General features: G+C 39.6%; 1 protein-coding gene across 1 annotated transcript; it reads right to left on the reverse strand.

The window, feature by feature from the left end:
* Positions 1–12,920: 12,920 nt before the first annotated feature.
* Positions 12,921–13,238, reverse strand: LOC142163496 (uncharacterized). The gene has a single exon (XM_075220787.1). It carries the CDS (start codon positions 13,236–13,238, stop codon positions 12,921–12,923), a length of 318 nt encoding a protein of 105 aa, XP_075076888.1.
* Between the last annotated feature and the right edge of the window lie 10,305 nt (positions 13,239–23,543).

The raw sequence follows: 23,543 nt of genomic DNA on the forward strand, positions 1-23,543 counted from the left end.
ATACTGGAGTTTGGAGCACCGGTGCTCCAGTCTTCAGTATATTATACTGGAAACAACAAAGTATACTGGTCCAGCATAATATGTTGGAGTTCATACACAGGTGCACCGAACTCCAGTATATTATGTTGGACCGGTCTCGTTGCAGCAAAATAGTGGCTATTTTTCATTGACTTCGTAAACGCTGGCTATTTTTGAATGACCAGTCCGAAAACTGGCTATACCGTGCTATTTTTACGAAATATGCGTAGTCCTTCAATTTCCTTTTAAGGAGAATGACATTGTATAGCTGTTTCGATAATATATATATATATATATATATATATATATATATATATATATATATATATATATATATATATATATTATTTATGTTATATATAAAAATTATACAAATTTTATGTATATTTTTTCAGCTACAAAATGTAAATAGTTTATGATGCGGGCTAAAAGTAAAAAAAAATAAAAAATCTTCCATTTACGTCTTTGCACTCAAAGTCTTTGGGCTTTATTACTGCTACATCTTTTTGTCACAATCTATTTGCTATTTGTAGCTTTCAATATGCAGACTATAGCAGAATAAAGTTACATAATATACACATTATTCATCCGGAAATAATTGATTCATAGAATTTACAGCTTAGGCCGATTATGGTTAAGGCAATAAGGCGCAGAGTATCAGTAAACTCACTACTCTAAATCAATAATGCACAAACTTTGCATATTTCTTAATATCATTTAATATTCCTATATAGCAATAGTGTGTAAAATAAGCAAATCTTTTAAAATCAATCAATTGGATAGAGTTAGAACTTTAAGGCGCTGTAGGTGCAGAAACAATACATTGTGTTCGAGTCGAAAGCAATTGTTATGTAGGAGTCGTTTGATTCATAATTGTATGGTGGTATAACTAACCCCAATTTAAATTCATGTATAAAATAATATAACAATTGTTTGGTCACAGAAGAAAAAATAACTGTCCCATTATTAATCAAGCGTTCGGTTAGCGGTATCAAATGATACTCTTATTCACTTTATGTATTACTTTATAATAGATAAATATGGAATAAGAATACGTATATTAACATTACGGGGATTATAAGACTATTTAAAGACGATAAATGACTTTACAGTAAGTAATTCTTGTATAACAATAATTATTTCATTATTAGATACCATGTAAACGATTCATGCATTATAATTCCGCGTAAGTCGTAACAAGTAAGACATTCAAACACCAGTAGACCTAATTTAACCTTCGACACGATGACAGTGTGGCATTGGGAGTTATGTGTTATTTTATGGCCGTGAATGTACGCGAAAAAGTACGTTAAAGTTATGGCCAAGAATTGTGGTGGAATGGATAAAATCCTTCCACCCTTAATTAAAAGTTTTAGATTTGAGCATGTATATGGTAAAATCGGAGGTAACGAGCAGCCTGATTTGCCGGTGGGGCGAACGAAGAGAGGACATAATTGCGTGTAGTCGAGATCGAAGCCGGGATCCGCCCGTATTAAAGCTCAAACAAAACACCGTACGTGGCGCTAAGGATAATAGTGGTAGTTTGATACAAATTTCCATAACACACTATAATTTATGCTTGTTCCTTAAGATTTTAATTTCAGATCTACCTAAGGGTGCCGAACTCTCAATCTGCTCACTTCAACGTTGATATTGAGTTTGGCCATCATGGCGAAGACAACAATATAGCACCTAGCAACGAGGTGCCTCCTGCTGATCCCAACAGAGCCCCGGTCACAGACCCAATCGATGCAACTCGCATGTGGCCATCGACGCCAACCTACCGACCGACCCTGAGAACAATGTTCGCGGGGGAGCCCGACCAACGACTCGAGCTACGCCCGAAGGTGAAGGCGACGAGATTAATCTGCGGGTGATCTTCAAAATGTTACAAGCTCAACAGGAGGTGATAACGCAGCTGCAGAACCAAAGTCGCGCCCCCAGCAGGGTTCAACCCGAACAATCCTAGAAAAACACCTAAAGGACTGAGCAAGTCATGGAGAGGCCGAGTGAAGCTGAGCCCGGGACCAACCCTTAAACCATTAAGATTTTTGAGGAACTGACGAAGCGTCTGGAATCGGGGGAAAAGAGAATCAATAGCTCCAGAGTTGATCCTACACATGTGCCATCAAGGAAAACAACTTAGAAGATGACGAAATCGAGTTGGTTTTGCTGAAAAAGTTCGGAAACCTTGTCAAAAAGAGCAACGATATGGTATCACAACTTATCTCCTAATTCTATTGATTCGTTTACTATGCTTGTAGATGCCTTTGTAAAAGCGCATGCCAGGACCATCAAGGTCGAGACCAGGAAATCAGACCTTTTCAAAGTAAAACAAAAACATAACAAAATCTCAGGGAATTCGTGTCGAGGTTTCAAATGGAACGAATAGATCTGCCTCCGGTCGCGGATGATTGGGTCGTTCAGGCGTTCATCCAAGGGCTCAACCCCCAAAACTTTTTGGCTTCACAACAGTTGAAACAAATTTTGATAGAATACCCGGCGGTAACTTGGGTTGATGTCTATAACAGGTACCAATCAAAAATCAGAGTCGAGCTACATGTAGTATACAGGATCTTGAGGTACCTCAAAGGTTATCTTGGCAAAGGTATGATCTGGGGATACGACAGATAAGAAGAGCGACCCAAAAATGGAAAGAAGAGTATGAGGGGCACGATCATCTTGGCCTCCCTTTGGGTCCGTCTATCCCATTAGAACTAACGATAAGTCTAAGAGAATCGTCGATCATGAACCGAGACCGAACAGAGACCGATATAAACCGTATAATGGGGACCAAAGGGTAACGGATCTAGGCGTAACCCTGTGAGAAACGAAAAAAGGAATGATCGAAGCCACAAAAGTCAGGGACTCATGAGCAAAACAGTTTCGATAGGCCACTCGGGTCCAGGGAGGCACAGAGGTTATCGGAATACAACTTCAGTGTCGATGCTGCTAGCATCGCATCTTCCATCGGGCGCATCAAAGATACCAAATGCCCTCGACCATTGCAGTTCGGCCCTACCTAGAGAGACCCTAACTTGATGTGTAAGTACCATGGCACTCACGGCCATAGAATCGAGGATTGTCGGCAATTGAGAGAAGAAGTGGCCCGGTTGTTCAATAACGGGCATCTCCGAGAATTTATGAGTGATCGATTCAAAAATCACTTCAGGAATAGGGACTCCAACAAACAGACCGAACATGAGGAACCTCAGCACGTCATCAACATGATTATTGGTGGAGTCAGCGTCTCTAGGGACCAATGCTAAAGCTCACCATGTGTCTATCACGAGGGAAACCGAATCCGAGATTATTTCCCAGAGGGGACCATTTCATTCATCGACGAGTGTCACGTCTCCTTTTTACCACACCCCCGTAAGGGGTATAGGGGAATTATTTTTCAATTTAAGTGACGATCGAAACGGGATTATTTATTTTAAAAAATCAGAGTCGCCACTTGGGATATTTTATGGTGTCCCAAGTCACCGGTTCGAATCCCAAATCGAGGAAAATATTGACTCTGTATTATAGTCTGCGAACACAGAAATTCGGGTAAGGAATTCTGTTAACCGAGAAGGTATTAGGCATTCCCGAGTTTCGTGGTTCTAGTACGGTCGCTCAACTATTATATTCGGCTTAACTCTCTGATTTTAAAACATTTCGAACCTATGTGTAATTTTAACTTTATAACTGCTTTTATTCATTTTTTAAAGAAAATTGCAATGTTATTAAAACACGTCTCGAACCACGTCACATAAATGCACCCGTGGTTTTTGACATATTTGAACATCGTTGAGATTTGGATTTGGGTCACATAAATGTGCACCCGAGTTTAGGAAAGTAGATTATTAAAACACGCGCTTAAAGCAACTATGCTTTTGCACTTTGCGAGGGCCATGGAATTTCGCTAAATGGCACGCCTCGATTTCTAAGGATAAACAAAATTAATTGAGTGAGGGCCGTGCATTTGAAATTTGTTTGGCTTGTCGCGCCCTAATTTATTTTAACTTAAAGGTTTCTAAAATAATTTGTGAGGGCCATTCATTATAAGTTATCTAATTATGGCTCACCTCCTAATCATTTGAAATGATCTAACTTAAATAAAGAAGAAGCCCAAAAGAACTCAAAAAAAGGTATGTTAAAACTGAAGCCTAAAACGAAATAAATAAACAATGGTCCGTTTCCCTTTGAGTCTAAACCCTATGACATACTGCAATTACAGAAACTCACGAATTGAAATAATTTGGGCCAAACTCGATAACAGGCCCAGTTTGTACACATGGGGCGGAGAAATGGAGATTCAGGATCAAGATTTAACGCCTTATTCCCATTCCAGGCCAGCTCCTTTGCGTTCACGCTTAATAGGGCCCAAATTGAAACATGGTAGCATCAACAAGAAATGAGACGCAAGTTCGAATCCATAGACTAAACAGGAGATTAACCTTTAGCATTTCACATTCCCAATCATCAAACAAATGGACAAAAATATGGATCATGACTGTTGAAGCACTAAATAAATATGCACTTTACTGTTTTATCTTTCAAAAAGGCAAACTCATTTCCCCAACTTGCCGAATAACCCCCTAGGGCTAGTTCAAACAGTTCGAGCAAAAAGCACTTGGGATTAACTGGCCATTATAAAGCCATAGTCCCAAAGATGACCCTGTCGAGCCTTGACATTACGAACAAACACTAAACACATGAAATGACCAAGTAAAACACCACTGAACCGAATTTCACAAACTATAGATACCAATCATCATCCCTTAAACACCCATTTTTTCAATAGCCTACATGTTTAACTTATCACAATCAACTTGAGATTAACCTTTAATTTGCAAAGAAGAAACAATGAGATAGCAGATGCAACAAAACTCATACCCAAAAACACAAAAAATGTATAACTGTTTGATTAACACAATCCAACTGAATGTCCTTCCCAGTCCAATTAAACTACTATAACAAACTCTAAATCCCGCAACTAATCAAGTAGTAATTGTTACATCTAACTTCCTGTTAGCAACCTATTAGTTACAACCATCATATTAACCAGTCACTATATTAAACAAATACAAAATCATGGGATATGGAAACAATAGCACTAAACTAAAGAGCCAAGACATATTGAAGCTATTTCATTTTCATTCTGCAAGTCAAAACTTCATATGGCTTTAAATTCGGAAATGTGTACCTGGAGAGCAAAAATAAGAGAAAAGATGGGGATCGGCACAACATAATAGTATCAGCAGATAACAGCAACACCAGCTAGAACACAACCCCAACCAAGGAAGTTAAACCCACAGAATCGATCCTAAGTCCAATAGAATAGTAATTTTAACCCAGCTTGGCCCAAAACTTTCCAGAAATCAACCTTAAACCATGTTAAATCTATGTGAATCAGAAAACTGCTTCAGAAATCCTAGGAGACCTCAAAGTTCAAGTTAAAACTTAATGAAACAGTAAAATCAGCCGTTGGTATTTTCTAGAATTTTTTCCATAAATCTCTCTCTATATGTCTATTTCAGTATTTTCAGAATCTCTCCTCCTATTCAGAGTATGTTTTTCAGTGTGTCCCCTAGTGTCTATAAATAATTGTTCAACTTAGTGCATTCATCACTATCAATTCAACTTTTCATTTATTAATTGTCCACTTAACCTAGTTAGTGTAATTCTAACCCTACCACTATTTGAGAAGCTTCTTAATTAGGTGAACACTTTAAACTTATACTAACCAATTCTTATCAGCATCATTAAACCAAATTATTGAACTTAATCCTAATTATTCTGACTAAGTGATTAAACGAGATACGATTTCAAAGTCTTAAAACAAACTGATATCCCTATTATACGAAACGAATCCACAAAGTCAATCTAAAGAAACAAACAGTGGACAGAAATAATTTATACTAGAGGACTGATCGAATTTCAATTGAAATTGACCAGAAAAAAGAAAAAGAGACGAGAAAGACGAACATCAGAATAATACTAAAAAATATAAACATAGAAGCAGGACAGAAAACTCACCGGTCAGTATTAATTGAAGAAAACCTTGAATCTTCAATTTTTAAACTAAATTTTGACTTTAACTGTGTGTTCTTGATTGTGTTCTTATCAAGAACACACAGATAAAGTCAAAATTAGCTTAAAGTATCAACGAATCTTGCCTCTACAGTTTTAGGTTTAAACTTAGATTCATTATTCGACAAGTTCTGGTTTGATTCGAGGGCAACGGATCGTGGATTAGGGAAGAGGGGAGTGATGTGGCTTCAGGGTGTTAATTTGGGGGTGCTTGGGTAAGTTAAGGTTCGAGGTCGGATCTTCGATCTGAAATTCGAAGGATTCTAGGGATGTTCGAGGGAAACTAGTCTAGGATTTGGAAAGAGGAGACGGAGGGGATTGTATGGTGTAATTTTGGGGTTGTTTGTTGGTTGTCCGCCGCCGTGGACGATTTCCGGCCGGCGGAAAGCGGCGGAGTAAGGCAGTGATTTGTTGGTCTCTAAAGATTGACGAGAGAGAGAGGAGGGTAGGGGGGTTCTAAGGGTAGGGTCTAATGGGTTAGGGTATATTAGGGCCGTTGGATGATGAGAATCCAACGACCATGATTGATCTTTTAACGAAACGGGGTCGTTTGGTGTAGCAACTAGGGCAGACCGGGTTGGGGAAGACGGGTCTGGGCTTGGGTCATGGGCGAGGTTAGGGACCGTTCGATCAAGTGAGATCGACGGTCCTGATCAAACTATACCAAACGACATCGTTTGATATGGCCTGAGGATGGACCGGATTTTGACACGGGTTTGGGCTGGATCGGGCAGGTTTGGCTGGGTAATTGTTTGGGCTTCTTAAATTAAATTGAGTTTGGCCCAATTCCGATTTCCTTCTCTTTAATTCTTTTTCTTTTCTTTTCTTCCCCTTTTTTCGAAAAATTAGAACTAAAATCCTAAATTAAATTGTAAAACCAAATCATCCTATCAAAAATACTAATTAATTCTAAATAATAATTATCCCAAATATTATTTACCAAATCAAAAAAAAATCACGAAATTTCGACATTAAACACTAAAAATGCAAAATACGTTATTTTTCTTTGAATATTTCATTTTTGTAAAACAACAATTCACTTAATTAATCTAAAAAATGTAAAATTAAATCCTGAATGCAGATACTATATTTTTGTATTTTTAATGCATTAAACATGTACACAAACATATGCAAACAATTAGAAAAATAGCATAATAATTCCTCAAAATAACACATAATTAAAGAAAATACCTAATTTTGGGAATTCTTTTGGAGTAATTCGTATGAGGCAAAAATCATGTGCTCACAGCTGTCCCTCTTTGCCCGGAAACACGAAGAGTTTTCGTGCAAAGATAAAGTGAGCGGATATGAGCGATTTTTGCCGATTTGAAGATTCCGTGGGAAGCATTTTTTGAAAGAATTTGACTGAACCTCTGCTTCAAAGGTTTCCTACATATCCTTGGCTATAAAGGAATCAAGTCAATGTAGTTCGGGAAGTTTCGGTAGCTGGGAGTACCATGAAGCTGTGGTTTTACTGTTACTGTTACTGTTGCTGATACTGCTTACTGACCTCCTTATTATACCATGACAAAATGAAGAAGCTAGACTGAGCTATAATCTATGCTTTACAAAGATTTATTTTCAAACTTGGTCTTGTGACTGTTGTTTCCTTGTTGACTTGTATTTTCTTCAGAAATTCCTTTGTGGCTGACTTGAATGGTATTTTTTGAAATGATTTCCCCTTTTTCTCCATACGGGTACCTGATTGCTGAACCTTTTAAATGTCTTCCTTTGACTATTGTTTCCTTTCCTCTGTTCTCCGGGCGGGCTCCTGATTATTTGAAATTTGAATTGTATTCCCTTGCTCTCCAGGTGGGCGCCTGATTGCCGAAACTTGAAGTGTATTCTCTTGCTCTCCAGGTGGGCATCTGATTGCTGAAGATTGAATTGCATTCCCTTATTCTTCAGGTAGGCTCCTAACTACTGAAACTAGAAATGTATTCCCTTGTTCTCCAGGTGTGCTCCTGATTGCCGAAACTTGAAGTATATTCCCTTGCTCGCCAGGTGGGCGCCTGATTATCGAAACTTGAAGTATATTCCCTTGCTCTCCAGGTGGGCGCCTGATTGCTGAAGCTTGAATTGCATTCCCTTGTTCTTCAGGCGGGCTCCTGACTGCTGAAACTTGAAATGTATTCCTTTGTTCTCCAGGTGGGCTCCTGATTTCAAAAAAAAAATAGACATAACAAAGAAAATTTTCTGCCCCAGTTTGGTGGCTGGGCACATATGTGAGTGTGAACTAAATCATGTTACCAAATATCAGTAAGAACTTGAAAGCTGAAACTTGAACTGTACTCCCTTGCTCTCCAGGTGGGCGCCTGATTGCTGAAACTTGAACTGTTGTTCCTTGTTCTCCAGGTGGACGCCTGACTACTGAATCTTCAACTGCTTTTCCTTGTTCTCCAGGTGGATGCCTGATTGCTGATACTTAAACTGTTGTTTCTTGTTCTCCAGGTTGTCGCCTGATTGCTGATATTTCAACTGTCTTTCCTCGTTCTCCAGGTGGATGCCTGATTACTGATATTTCAACTGTCTTTCCTTGTTCTCCAGGTGGATGCCTGATTGTAGAATCTTTAATTGCTTTTCCTTGTTCTCCAGGTGGGTGCCTGATTGCTGAATCTTTAACTGCTACTCCTTGTTCTCCAGGTGGATACCTGGTTGCTGAAACTTGGTCCATCTTCTTTTCACAACTGCCTTCCTTTGGCTTGTTCTCCCTCGTTCCTCCAGGTGGGTGCCTGATTTTCAACAAAATAGATAAAACAAAAGAAAATTTTCTGCCCCAGTTTGGTAACTGGACGCATCTGTAAGTGTTGATTGTTACCAAATATCTCTAACAATCTGTAAGCTAGATCCCATTATCCAGGAGGGTCCTGAAAATCTCTAGCAAGTTTCCAAAGCTACATTATATTTTTTAGAGGTATGATTTCCGTCGAATCTTGTTATCTAAGACAGTCTAAAAACTACCTCCCGTTATCCAGGAGGGTCTTGAAATTTCAATTTAAAGCTTATCTTACGAATGACAATTTCAACGCTAAATTGTACTCTCTTATAACAACACTTACTTATCTAATGGAATGCTTAAAGTTACGTCCCATTATTCAGGTGGGTCCTGAAGTTTCGAATTGAGTCTTGTCTTAAAAATTGAAAAATTCAAACCAACTTATATTTTCACAAACTAGGGCTTATGCTAGATATTGTACTCATGAATATTTCGAATTAAAGCTAAGTCCCATTATCCAGGAGGGTCCTGAAAATTTCCAATTAAATCGAGGAAAAGGTGGGAAAAGATGGTATTTCTTCTTGGGGGAAAAAGTTGAGGAAGCAGAAAATCATAACCACCAGGCTGGGAAAGAAGAGAAGTCAGAATCTTTGTTCTCATGGGGTAAAAAGGTGGAAAAAGATGGTGTTTCTTCTTTCTTGAGGAAGTAAAGCGAAAACGGGTTCTTTTCGATCCCTCTGTTGGCCAACCCAAGAGATAGAGGCTATGAGAGTCTCCCCAAATTACATTGAAATCCGAGGCCTTTGGGTAATGTCCAAAGTGTATCTTAAACATGCAAACTTCGAAGCTCCACTTATAATCCTCTGGGGTGTATTTATGCCAAATTCCGCTACTCATGATTATTTTGAATTTTAAACTAAGTCCCATTTTCCAGGAGGGTCCTGAGAATTCTGCGATCAAACCTGCATGGTACTTGCTTTCCTTATAGGGTGCTTCCTGAAACAAATGCCTTCTTTGCCCCTGTTTTAAATATAAGAAAATCTTGTCAGTTTAAAACGTGGTGGTTAGTTGTGGCATTCTTGCTGGGGATGATTTTCTCTTTGCCATGCTTTGCTTCGACCGACTGCCTTGAACTGGTCGAGAATTGTTTTGACCTCTTGACTGATCCTTAACTGCAGGATCCCCAACTGTTATTTTTCACTTCTGAACCTTTTATTCGTAACCATACATCTCCCATGACATTACTGAACCATTCCATCGATTTAACCTTTGCTTACACCCTATGTCCCACTTTTCATCATACTATCTCCAGCATGTTCTAATTGCATTTTGCTTTGTGCAATTTTGACTCTGGTAGTACACTTTGACATTCCTTCTTATTTGTTGAAACAAGGCTAACCTTGGGAGAGCTTTAGAGGAGTAAAAATTAACAATAATGAAATGCAACGATTTTGAGAATTAAGAATAAAGAAGAAAATCCAAATTTGGATGACTGTTGGAGATAGGAAAAGGAACTTATCTGAATGGAGTCACTGACACCAACGATCATGGTATGCATTTTGGATTAATCAGCCCAGTCTATTTAACCACTCTCTTTTCCAATTGTTTTACTTCGTGCTCCAAGATCTCCACAACCCAAATTTTACTTTCCGCCAACTTTCAGACCTTGTTTGGCTTGCAGTGTCCTGAAGGGTTTTCATCGAAAAACCTCTCTCATCTGTTCATTCCTTAATTCCTTGTTGCCTTATGGTGCCCGCGAAGGTTTTCACCAATAAGACTCTCTCATTTTTATTTTCTCTCGGCTTTCGTCGCCTTATGGTGCCCTTGAGGGTTTTCACCAATAAGACTCTCTCATTTTTTGATTTCTCTTGCTTAAACCGGAGTGTTGCCCCTGATATGAGTTCTCTTTACATTGCTTGACTTGGCATCTCTCGAAGACTGATCGGGCGGTCTTTCTTTGGACAGCAATGTGGGTTCTTGGATATGTTTGGGAAGAAAAGGGTATAAAACGGGTTCAAAACAACTTCAAATGGGTTAGAATTACAACTTTTGGAATCACATTTCTTATTACAATCACAACTTCTGCCCCAATTTCTTGCTTGGGGATCTTTTGACTTTTTATTTTACTATGACCGAGCCGTGAGACTGCCTACGTATCCTTAATAGGAATCAGGTCAAACGTAGTTCATGCCTGAATTTCTTTTTTTCTTTTCTCTTTTCGCTTTTTTTTTTCTTTTTCGTTATTGATTCCAAAAGAGGGGTATGAAATAAAATAAATAAGGATCAAAAGGGGAAACAAAGGGTAGAGTGTTTAGATAGCAGAACAAATTGCCTTCGTCATTCCAATCTTCAAAACAATGCCAAGTACAAACAATCAACAATTGAACCAAAGAAATCATACATAATATCTCTTGACTGTATCAGAATTGATAACCATGTCTATGCATTTTCCTTCGATATTTGTTAAACATAAAGCACCATTGGACAGTACTCTGGTCACAATGAATGGCTCTTGCCAATTCGGGGCGAACTTGCCTTTTGCTTCTGCCTGATGTGGAAGGATACGTTTCAGCACTTGCTGGCCCACTTCAAACTTCCGGGGACACACCTTTTTGTTGTATGCTCTTGCCATTCTCTTTTGATACAACTGGCCATGACACACAACTGCCAATCTTTTTTCATCAATCAAGCTCAATTGCTCCAAACGGGTTTTGATCTACTCATCATCATCAATCTCATCCTCAACGACAATCTGAAGGGACATGATTTCAACTTCCGCAGGTATCACTGCTTCAGTGCCATATACCAGCAAATAAGGAGTTGCACCTACCGAAGTACGGACAGTAGTGCGATAACCCAATAACGCAAATGGTAATTTTTTGTTCCATTGCCTCGAACCTTCTACCATTTTCCGAAGTATCTTCTTTATGTTTTTGTTGGCTGCCTTGACTGCTCCATTCACCTTGGGACGATATGAGGTAGAATTTCGATGTGTAATCTTAAACTATTGACATACCTCTTCTATCAAATTACTGTTAAGATTAGCACCATTATCCGTGATGATTATCTTTGGGATTCCGAATCGACAGATGATATTTGAGTGAACAAAATCGACCACTGCTTTCTTGGTCACTGATTTGAAAGTTTTGGCCTCAACCCACTTGGTGAAATAATCAATGGCTACCAGAATGAACCTGTGCCCATTGGATGTTGCTGGCTTAATTGGTCCAATGACATCCATGCCCCAAGCAACAAAGGGCCATGGTGCTGACATTGTGTGCAATTCCGATGGTGGAGAATGAATCAAATCTCCATGTACTTGGCACTGATGATATTTGCGCACAAAACTGATACAATCTCGCTCCATGGTGAGCCAATAATAACCTGCTTGGAGAATTTTCTTTGCCAGCACATATCCGCTCATATGTGGTCCGCAGACTCCCGAAAGTACTTCGGACATGACAGCCGTAGCTTGTCTAGCATCTATGCATCTTAATAATCCAAGGTTTGGTGTTCTTTTATACAAAACTCCTCCACTTAAGAAAAATCCACTTGCCAACCGTCGAATTGTTCTCTTTTGATCCCCCGTGGCTTGCACTAGATATATCCCCATTCTGATGTATTCCTTGATATCGTGGAACCATGGTTCGCCATCAAGTTTTTCTTCTATCTTGTTACAGTAAGCATGCTGATCTCAGACTTTCATCGCAGTTCGAGTTACATAGATGATGTCAAACTCTGTGAGCAAAATCTGCCACTTCGCAAGTCTTCCTGTCGGCATAGGCTTTTGAAAGATATACTTCAACGGATCCAAGCGCGAAATAAGGTAAGTAGTGCAAGATGACAAATAATGTTTCAATTTCTGAGCCACCCAAGTTAGGGCGCAACATGTCCTTTCCAGATGAGTGTACTTAACCTCATAAACCACCATGACTGACGTGGCTATTACTTTAGGAACTGGAATATTTCTCCCCTCTGGGATCTTTTCAACTGATACTGCGTCAAAAACCTGATATACCCATGGCCCTTTGTCGTCTTCAACTTCGATGAAAGGTATGATGGCATCACTTTGGGCACACATATTATCCTCACTGTGCACCACAATTTCCTATCTGTCACCTTCAAATTTAACCATCTGATGCAATTTAGACGGTACTGCCTTGGCGGCATGAATCCAGGGTCGCCCTAGCAACAAATTGTAAGAAACTGCCATGTCCAACACTTGGAATTCCATAGTGAACTCAATGGGCCCTATTGTCAATTCCAATATTATATCACCTACTGAATCTTTTCCCCCGTCGTCGAACCCCCGAACATAAATGCTATTCCTGTGAATTCTATCATTGTCCACTTTCAGCTTGTTCAACGTGGAGAGAGGGAAAATGTTCGCACTAGACCCATTGTCGACCAGAACTCTGGTAACCATAAAATCTTCGCACTTTACCGTCAGATAAAGTGCCCTATTATGCTCGGTACCCTCCACGGGCAACTCATCATCGGAGAAAGTAACTCTATTTACCTCAAATATTTTGCTTGCTATCTTCTCCAGATGGTTTACCGAGATCTTGTCGGGAACATGGGCCTTATTCAAGATTTTCATCAGTGACTGACGGTGCTCATCTAAATGGATTAGCAATGAGAGCAATGAGATCTGAGAAAGCGTTTTCCTCAACTGCCCTACAACTGAATAGTCCTGCACTTTCATTTTTTCTCAAAAACTCTTTTGCTTCCTCTTCAGTTATGGCTTTCTTTACCAGTGCTAGATTATCTTTTGCTCTTCTTAACTCCTCGGGAGTAAAATACCTTCCCGAGCGAGTTAAACCCTGTGCTTCACAGACTTCTTCTTTGACTTCCTTCCCTTTGTACATCACTACCACTCGTTCATAATTCCAAGGAACGACCTTGCTGTTGATTATTGGTAACTGGGTTACTGGCTTGATAATAACCCGATCTGCGCGGGCACCTTCCACGATTATGACAGGTTGGCTGACTGCTCCTAGTACAATCACCTTTATCCCTTCTTGTTTCGTTGCAACCTTGCTCGAAGACCCTTTCTCAACTGTCACAGCTGGCTCAACACTCTTTTTTCTCGGCTTGAGCACCAACTTCTCACCTGCTGATTGTTCATCTTTCTTGACTCCTCTAGACCGAATCATCATGATGGTCTGTGATTGCTTCTTGGGCTCTCCCTCCGCATGTACTATTTCGATCATATTTGCCTCCTGGTGGGCTGGCATTGGATTCCTGTTAATATTGGGTGCCTCAGGAGATTGAACTTCAATTCTATTGGTATCAATAAGCTCTTGTATCACACTTTTCAAGTTCCAGCACTTCTCTGTATCATGACCCGGAGTACCAGAATAATACTCACAGCTGACAATATAGTCAAGACTCTTTGGAGGAGGATTTGGCAGTTTGGACTATATCGGCCTTAGCATATCTAGCTGTTTTAGCTTGTGGAACAGACTAGTGTATGATTCTCCCAATGGAGTAAAGGTTTTCTTTTTCTGCAACCTTTCACCCTTGAATGCTTGACTAGGCCAGAAACTTGGTCCGGGAGTATTTTGGTAGGCTCGTAGGTGTGGATAAGTATTTTGTAGGACGGGAGCATGTCATTGAGTGTAGGCAGGAGGTTGGTTGTATGCTTGTGCATGGTGGACGGAAAAATGAGGTTCTGGTGGGGAATAGTAGTGTTGGGGTGGATTGTAGTGATAAGTTTGTTGGTGGGGTCGAGGTTGATTGTAGTGGTAAGGTGAACCTCTGGATTCAGACCAAGTTCCTAAATCAACCATTGCTGCTTCCTCTCTCTTCTTTTTCCCAATCCCTCCTATGCCGCCCTGAATAGCCTGAGTAGTCGCTTTGATAGCCGAATAGCTCATGATTTTATTCAACTTGAGGACCTCTTCTACCATCCCCCCCATCTTTACCACTTCGTTGAATGACTTTCCCACAACTGAGACCAAATGGACATAGTAAGTAGGTTCCAAAGCCTGTAGGAAGTAATCTACCATCTCACTTTCCTTCATTGGGGGATCTACTCTTGCTGCTTGCTTCTTCCATTGGAAACCATATTCTCTGAAGCTTTCACTGTGCTTCTTTTCCAGTTTAGTCAAGGACAGTCGATCTGGAATGATCTCAAGATTGTATTGGAAGTGACAAGCAAATGCTTGTGCCATATCATCCCATGTGTACCATCTTCCATGGTCTTGGCGGGTATACCATTCCAATGTTGATCCACTCAAACTCTGACTAAAGTAAGCCATTAACAATTCATCTTTTCCTCCCGCTCCCCTCATCTTGCTGCAAAAACCCCTCAAGTGGGCTACTGGATTACCGTGCCCGTTGTATAGATTGAACTTGGGCATCTTGAAACCTTCCGGTAATTACACATTCGGGAACAGACATAGGTCCTTGTAGGCCACACTGACTTGCCCTCCCAACCCCTGCATGTCTTGAATGATTGTTCTAAGCTTTTAACTTTCCTGAACATCTCCTCCTATTCGGTATTTTTGACTGGTTTATCAGCTTCTATCGGGAAATCAAAGTGAGGAGTATAGGAATGAGTTTCTGGAGCTTTGAAAGTGGGCTCTAAGGGGTAGTATTGGTTGTCCTGGGCCTGGAACATAGGCTCGCTAGGAGATTTATGGAGTGTAGCTGGTGGAGGTGCTATGAAAACAAGAGTTACTGATGGAGGAGGGTATAGAATTGGTTTAGGGGGTGGAGATAGTGGTGTATGAGAAGTGGTGCCCCAGTAGTGTTGGTAAATGGGAAAGCTCGGGGATAGATCGGTGGCAGGATGATCTTGAGTTTGAGCCGGTGGTGGAGTGAAGGTAGGGTTAGCCGAGTAAGTGGATGGCAGTTGTCCTTTAGCCCAGGCCTGATACATTTCGGCCATTTGGTGTTTCAATTTGTACATCTCTTCTTTCATGGCGTTAACGTCCAACTCTTCTCCTTCGATGACACTGGTGTCTACATCTGGGATAGACATGATTATTTCTCCTTTGGATCTAGTTTGGTATGGGTGGGTTGCCAGTATGCTTAGGTGAACTAACTGCTTGAATTTTGGAACAACAACCAAACTTGTTAGTGATTAGAGTTTTAACAAATAAGCAACCACACATAGGAATGCAATGCACCTAGGCAATTAGTCATTTCTATCATGTATTTGCTCGGTTGCTTGTGTCCTCCCGGCTTTTCCTGACCTTTCCCTTTTATTGTTACTCATGCCTATCTTTTATTCCCCTCCCTTGTTTTTTTTCGTTTTATTCTTTTCTTTTGGTTGTGGTCGAATTCTATGAAGATTGCCTACGTATCATGACCCGGCATGAATCAGACCGAGCGTAGTTCTGGGGTACAAGTAACAAAACCCTTCTTTTTTGGATGTTCGAATTTTCACAAAAAGCAACTATTTTGATTATAACGACTCAAACTAACGGACTTTGATGAAAGGAAAAACAAGACAACATATTACAACAGAAGAAAATACAGGTTTGAAAACAAACTGATAGACTCCAATAGAAAGAAAATACAAACTCAAGTGAAAATCACGAATACATCAGTGCCTCAACTATTCCTGGGGTCCGCGGGACATCATTTTGTCTCGCCTTGGGCCGACGTGCTAAATCCCCTTGGAGGTGGTAGAGACTTTCCATTATCCAGTGGACAAAGGTCATCACAGTGGCGAAAAACATAGATCTAGTCATATTCTCACAACTACTGCACTTCATTGTGATGTAGTCGGCGATCTTTCTGACTCTCTCTCTTATGACACCCTTTTCTTGCAACAAACGCCCAATCTGCCGTGCCCTGGCTTCCAGAGTTTGTTCGGCTGCTTGATTTTGTTCTTGAAGTTGTTGCAAATCTCTTTCCAAATGTTTTCTTTCAACCTTGAATTCTTTCGCCTGTTTGATCATTTTGTCCTCAATGGTGACAACCCTTTTCTTTAACCCCACAACCTCATTGTCGTATCTTTCTTTTAATTATTTAACCAAGCGTGCTCGTTCTTTCACAATTTTAGCCAATTGCTTTAGAGACCTGGCTAGTTCACCTTCTGCTTTGTTCAGATCAAAACTATATTCACCCACTTTTTGCCTCAGGTTATATATGAGATTTTCATCTTTGGCACTTCTGACAGGATTTTCTGCCGCTATTTTCATTTTCTGAATCTGGGATCGAAGGGCCTTATTTTCTTTAGCTAGCCTTTTCTTTTCACCCTCATCCACTGCTGCTTGTAAGCCATTCTCTAATTGAAGGTCTTTGACTTGCTTTTCCAGCTTTCCTATTGTGGCCCTGTACTCATTTTCTTTGGCCAACCAAGCCCACGGTTCTTGCGATGCCTCGACAAATCCCTGAATGTGCTGTTTTTTGGCCGGTCTTTCTAGTTCGGCCCTTGCAGTGTTCTTCTTTCTATACCAGGCAAGATAGGTAGGTGAGACCTCGCCTCTAGATAGGTCCGCACTCGAGTGTTCGCCAAAATACTGGCACTCGTTCTAAATAGAACGAACTGTTTCTTCGTGAAATTGGCCGTTGGAGCTAATCTCAACCGTGTAAATACTGAGATCTTCATCTGGATGCATCACCTGACACCTTCCCAATTGTTTCATCACTCGGTAGGGAGCATAAGGTTGAATACCTCGAAGACCCATTAGGAGGAAGTAAGGACCAGTGGCGGGTATATACACAATTTCTTCAACAGGAAGCCAACCTAGTGTCCATTCTATTTGTCCCATAGTGATGGCGCGAAGGTAGGCTACCCATTCTCCAAACCCCTCCGGTAACTTGAACCCTGAAATCCTTGTGTCGAACTCTTCAATGCAACTTTTCTCTGCAGACCCATAACTCATATATTAAGGGTGGTGACACAGGTGTTCGATCATCCACATTTGTAGTAGCAAATTGCATCTCTCGAAGAAATTTGCCCCGGCTTTACAAGCTGTAAGAGCTCGGTATATCTCAGATATTATCATAGGGGCGAGGGTGCTCTTGGCATTGGTAATTAAGACTTTGACGACTCCATCCGCCCGCAGATCGATATTCCCATATTTTCGGGGAAACACCACAAGGCCTAAGAAAGCTACCATGAAAGCGAAACGCCTATGTTCATCCCATTTTGCTTGGTTCCCTTTGCTACAAACCCCGTTTTCCAGATCGTTGAACCCTCCTCTATGCCCGTATCTCCGGTATATAAATTGTAGAGTGGAAAAACCACCCTCCAACTCGGAATATGGTACTTCCTTGCTTATTTTTAACAAATCCATGAATTTGTGAGAGTTAACGGCTCTTGGAGCGATCAGATACTTATGCCTCAGCCCTTCAGTACTTCCCATGTAACCTGCTATCTCTTCCAAGGTAGGTGTGAGTTCAAAATCTGAGAAATGCAAGACGTTGTGAGCTGGGTCCCAAAATGTGACCAACGCCTTTATGATGTCTCCCCTAGGCCTTATCTTCATCAACCCGGTGAGATCTCCCAAATGCAGATTGACCCTATCTTGCTCTGACTTGCCCAGATCTTCCCACCACATACGCAACTCCAAAGAGATTTTGTTCATAACTGTTGCCGGCAAATTCTGACTCGTGCTCATTTTGCATGTTTATTAGGGTGCTTAGGCAAAATTAAGACTTATTTGACTTAAAAATAAAATTAACACACATTTTTTTCAAAATAAGATAAAAACCCGGTTTTCAAAATACAGCCTTTCAGCATTTCGAGAACGAAGATTTTAAGGTTGTGTCGGCTAACTAGCCAAAACATTAAAAAATGACCAAAGGTGGATGTTCTTACAAAAGCAACCTTCCGGCGCCCTTTTGGGGATATTCGGCTATTTTTGACAAGAATAAAATTACTTTAATTATTTTCAAATGAAAAATAAAATTTTTGTTCTTTTTGGGAAATTTTGCAAAAAGAGCAGTTGGACCCGATGGTGTTTGCCTATGTATCCCACATCCGGTGAGAATCATACTGACATAGTTCGGGCAATTTTGACAAAACAAAAACCAACTTTGTTTTTTTGAAAACAATAAAAATTCTATTTTTGTTTTTTTTCTTTTCAAATTTTCGGGAGAGTTTCGGTATATTCTGGGATATAGGTTTTCAAAACAGGTAGTTACCTCCCTTATCCCTCGCACTGCTATTTTCTTTTCCAAACTCTTTCCTTTTATCAAAAACCGGTCAGCATGCAAATCCGAAGCAAATAAATGCACAAGTAGCAAGTAAGATGCATCAGGATGGTCTTTTTCATTTTTGGTACACCTGTCCTAGACAGACCCAGCTCCTGTGTTGAGTCTCCAAAGTCAAAATGCATGTGATGCAGACAAACGTTCCTACTAGGGATCTGGCATGAGATCTTGTTATACTAGGTTCAAAACCTAGGTTTATTTGTTCTAGACCTAGCTTACCCGAGCGGACAACTCGAGCCGAGGGAGGGCTGCGTACCAGTAACCAAAAGATCATCCGGCTTTGCAACTTGTCCGAACCTCATTCTATTTGGAATAGGACACTAACAGAAAGAAGTCACGCCAACGTGCACTCCTCAAGAGAGAGAAGAGAGGGATTTCGTAGCAGTTTATATATACAGTTAAGATAATATCAAAGCGGTAAAAAGCAACATTTAACACATTAGGCCCTAAATATGTAACAAAATCAAATAAAGCCAAATATAACAATTTATCTAAGCTCGAATTCTGAACCCTGAACCAGAGATTCTGGGTTCGTTTCCCAGTAGAGTCGCTAGAGCTGTCACACCTCTTTTTTACCACACCCCCGTAAGGGGTATAGGGGAGTATTTTTTTTTTCAATTTAAGTGACGATCGAAACAGGATTATTTATTTAAAAAAATTAGAGTCACCACTTGGGATATTTTATGGCGTCCCAAGTCACCGGTTCGAATCCCGAATCGAGGAAAAGATTGACTCTGTATTATAGTCCGCGAACACAGAAATCCGGGTAAGGAATTCTGTTAACCCGGGAGAAGGTGTTAGGCATTCCCGAGTTCCGTGGTTCTACCACGGTCGCTCAACTGTTATATTCGGCTTAACTCTCTGATTTTAAAATATTTCGAACCTATGTGCAATTTTAACTTTATAACCGCTTTTATTTATTTTTTAAAGAAAATTGCAACGTTATTAAAACACATCTCGAATCATGTCACATAAATGCATCCGTGGTTTTTGACATATTTGAACATCATTGAGATTTGAATTTGGGTCACATAAATGTGCCCGAGTTTAGGAAAGTAGATTATTAAAACACGCGCTTAAAGCAACTACGCTTTTGCACTTTGCGAGGGCCATGGAATTTCGCTAAATGGCACGCCTCGATTTCTAAGGATAAACAAAATTAATTGAGTGAGGGTCGTGCATTTGAAATTTGTTTGGCTTGGCGCGCTCTAATTTATTTTAACTTAAAGGTTTCTAAAATAATTTGTGAGGGTCATTCATTATAAGTTATCTAATTATGGCTCACCTCCTAATCATTTGAAATGATCTAACTTAAATAAAGAAGAAGCCCAAAAGAACTCAAAAAAAAAGGTATGTTAAAACTGAAGCCTAACATGAAATAAATAAAAAATGGTCTGTTTCCCTTTGAGTCTAAACCCCATGACGTACTACAATTACAGAAACTCACGAATTGAAATAATTTGGGCCAGACTCGATAACAGGCCCAGTTTGTACACATGGGGCGAAAAAGTGGAGATTCAGGATCAAGACTTAATACCTTATTCCCATACCAGACCAACTCCTTTGCGTTCAGGCTTAATAGGGCCCAAATTTAAACATGGTAGCATCGGCAAGAAATGAGACGCAAGTTCAAATCCATAGACTAAACAGGAGATTAACCTTTCGCATTTCACATTCCCAATCATCAAACAAATGGACAAAAATATGGATCATGACTGTTGAAGCACTAAATAAATATGCACTTTACTGTTTTATCTTTCAAAAAGGCAAACTCATTTCCCCAACTTGCTGAATAACCCCCTAGGGCTAGTTCAAACAGTTCGAGCAAAAAGCGTTTGGGATTAACTGGCCATTATAAAGCCATAGTCCCAAAGATGACTCTATCGAGCCTTGACATTACGAGTAGACACTAAACACATGAAATGACCAAGTAAAACACCCCTGAATTGAATTTCACAAACTGTAGCTACCAATAATCATCCCTTAAACACACATTTTTTCAATAGCCTACATGTTTAACTTATCACAATCAACTTGAGATTAACCCTTTATTTGCAAAGATGAAATAATAAGATAGCAGATGCAGCGAAACTCATACCCAAAAACACAAAAAATGTATAACTGTTTGATTAACACAATCCAACTGAATGTCCTTCCCAGTCCAATTAAACTACTATAACGAACTCTAAATCCCGCAACTAATTAAGTAGTAACTGTTACATCTAACTTCCTGTTAGCAACCTATTAGTTACAACCATCATATTAACCAGTCACTATATTAAACAAATACAAAATTATGGGATATGGAAACAATAGCACTAAACTGTTTCATACATGGCTTTAAATTCAGAAATGTGTATCTGGAGAGCAAAAATAAGAGAAAAGATGGGGATCAACACAATAGAATAGTATCAGCAAATAACAGCAACACCAGCTAGAACACAACCCCAACCAAGGAAGTTAAACCCACAAAATCGATCCTAAGTCCAATAGAACAGTAATTTTAACCCAGCTTGGCCCAAAACTTTCCAGAAATCAACCTCAAACCATGTTAAATCTATGTGAATCAAAAAACCCACTTTAGAAATTCTAGGAGACCTCAAAGTTCAAGTTAAAACTTAATGAAATAGTAAAATCAGCCGTTGGTATTTTCTGGAATTTTTTCCTTAAATCTCTCTATATATGTCTATTTCAGTATTTTCAGAATCTCTCCTCCTATTTTGAGTCTGTTTTTCAGTGTGTCCCCTAGTTTCTATAAATAATTGTTCAACTTAGTGCATTCACCACTATCAATTCAACTTTTCATTTATTAATTGTCCACTTAACCTAGTTAGTGTAATTCTAACCGTACCACTATTTGAGAAGCTTCTTAATTAGGCGAACAATTTAAACTTATACTAATAAATTCTTATCAACATAATTAAACTTGAAGTTAAACCAAATTATTGAACTTAATCCTAATTATTCTGACTAAGTGATTAAACGAGATACGATTTCAAAGTCTTAAAACAAACTGATATCCCAATTATACAAACGAATCCACAAAATCAATCTAAAGAAACAAACAGTGGACAGAAATAATTTATACTAGAGGACTGATTGAATTTCAATTGAAATTGACCAGAAAAAGAAAAAGAGACAATAAAGACGAACATCAAAATAATACTAAAAAATATAAACATAGAAGCAGGACAGAAAACTCACGAGTCAGTATTAATTGAAGAAAACCTTCGATTCTTCAATTTTTAAACCAGCTTTTGACTTTAACTGTGTGTTCTTATCAAGAACACACAGATAAAGTCAAAATTAGCTTAAAGTATCAACGAATCTTGACTCTGCAGTTTTAGGTTTAAAACTTAGATTCATTATTCGACAAGTTCTGGTTTGATTCGAGGGCAACGGATCGTGGATTAGGGAAGAGGGGAGTGATGTGGCTTCAGGGTGTTAATTTAGGGGTGCTTGGGTAAGTTAGGGTTCGAGGTCGGATCTTCGATCTGAAATTCGAAGGATTCTAGGGATGTTCGAGGGAAACTAGTCTAGGATTTGGAAAGAGGAGACGGAGGGGATTGTATGGTGTAATTTTGGGGTTGTTTGGTGGTTGTCCGCCGCCGTGGACGATTTCCGGCGGGCGAAAAGCGGCGGAGTAAGGCGGTGATTTGTTGGTCTCTGAAGATGGACGAGAGAGAGAGGAGGGTAGGGGGGTTCTAAGGGAAGGGTCTAATGGGTTAGGGTATACTAAAGGGGTAATTAAATTAGGGCCGTTGGATGATGAGAATCCAACGACCATGATTGATCTTTTAACGAAACGGGGTCGTTTGGTGTAGCAACTAGGGCAGACCGGGTTGGGGAAGACGGGTCTGGGCTTGGGTCATGGGCGAGGTTAGGGACCGTTCGATCAAGTGAGATCGACGGTCCTGATCAAACTATACCAAACGACATCGTTTGATATGGCCTGAGGATGGACCGGATTTTGACACGGGTTTGGGCTGGATCGGGCAGGTTTGGCTGGGTAATTGTTTGGGCTTCTTAAATTAAATTGAGTTTGGCCCAATTCCGATTTCCTTCTCTTTAATTCTTTTTCTTTTCTTTTCTTCCCCTTTTTTCGAAAAATTAGAACTAAAATCCTAAATTAAATTGTAAAACCAAATCATCCTATCAAAAATACTAATTAATTCTAAATAATAATTATCCCAAATATTATTTACCAAATAAAAAAAAAATCACGAAATTTCGACATTAAACACTAAAAATGCAAAATACGTTATTTTTCTTTGAATATTTCATTTTTGTAAAACAACAATTCACTTAATTAATCTAAAAAATGTAAAATTAAATCCTGAATGCAGATACTATATTTTTGTATTTTTAATGCATTAAACATGTACACAAACATATGCAAACAATTAGAAAAATAGCATAATAATTCCTCAAAATAACACATAATTAAAGAAAATACCTAATTTTGGGAATTCTTTTGGAGTAATTCGTATGAGGCAAAAATCATGTGCTCACAGCTGTCCCTCTTTGCCCGGAAACACGAAGAGTTTTCGTGCAA

This window comes from Nicotiana tabacum, chromosome 8 (assembly GCF_000715075.1).
Source record: "Nicotiana tabacum cultivar K326 chromosome 8, ASM71507v2, whole genome shotgun sequence".
Taxonomy (NCBI): Eukaryota; Viridiplantae; Streptophyta; class Magnoliopsida; order Solanales; family Solanaceae; genus Nicotiana; species Nicotiana tabacum.

Excerpts from the sequence above, each read along its gene's own strand:
- LOC142163496 (XM_075220787.1), bottom strand. The coding sequence starts at position 13,238 with ATGGTTACCAGAGTTCTGGTCGACAATGGGTCTAGTGCGAACATTTTC.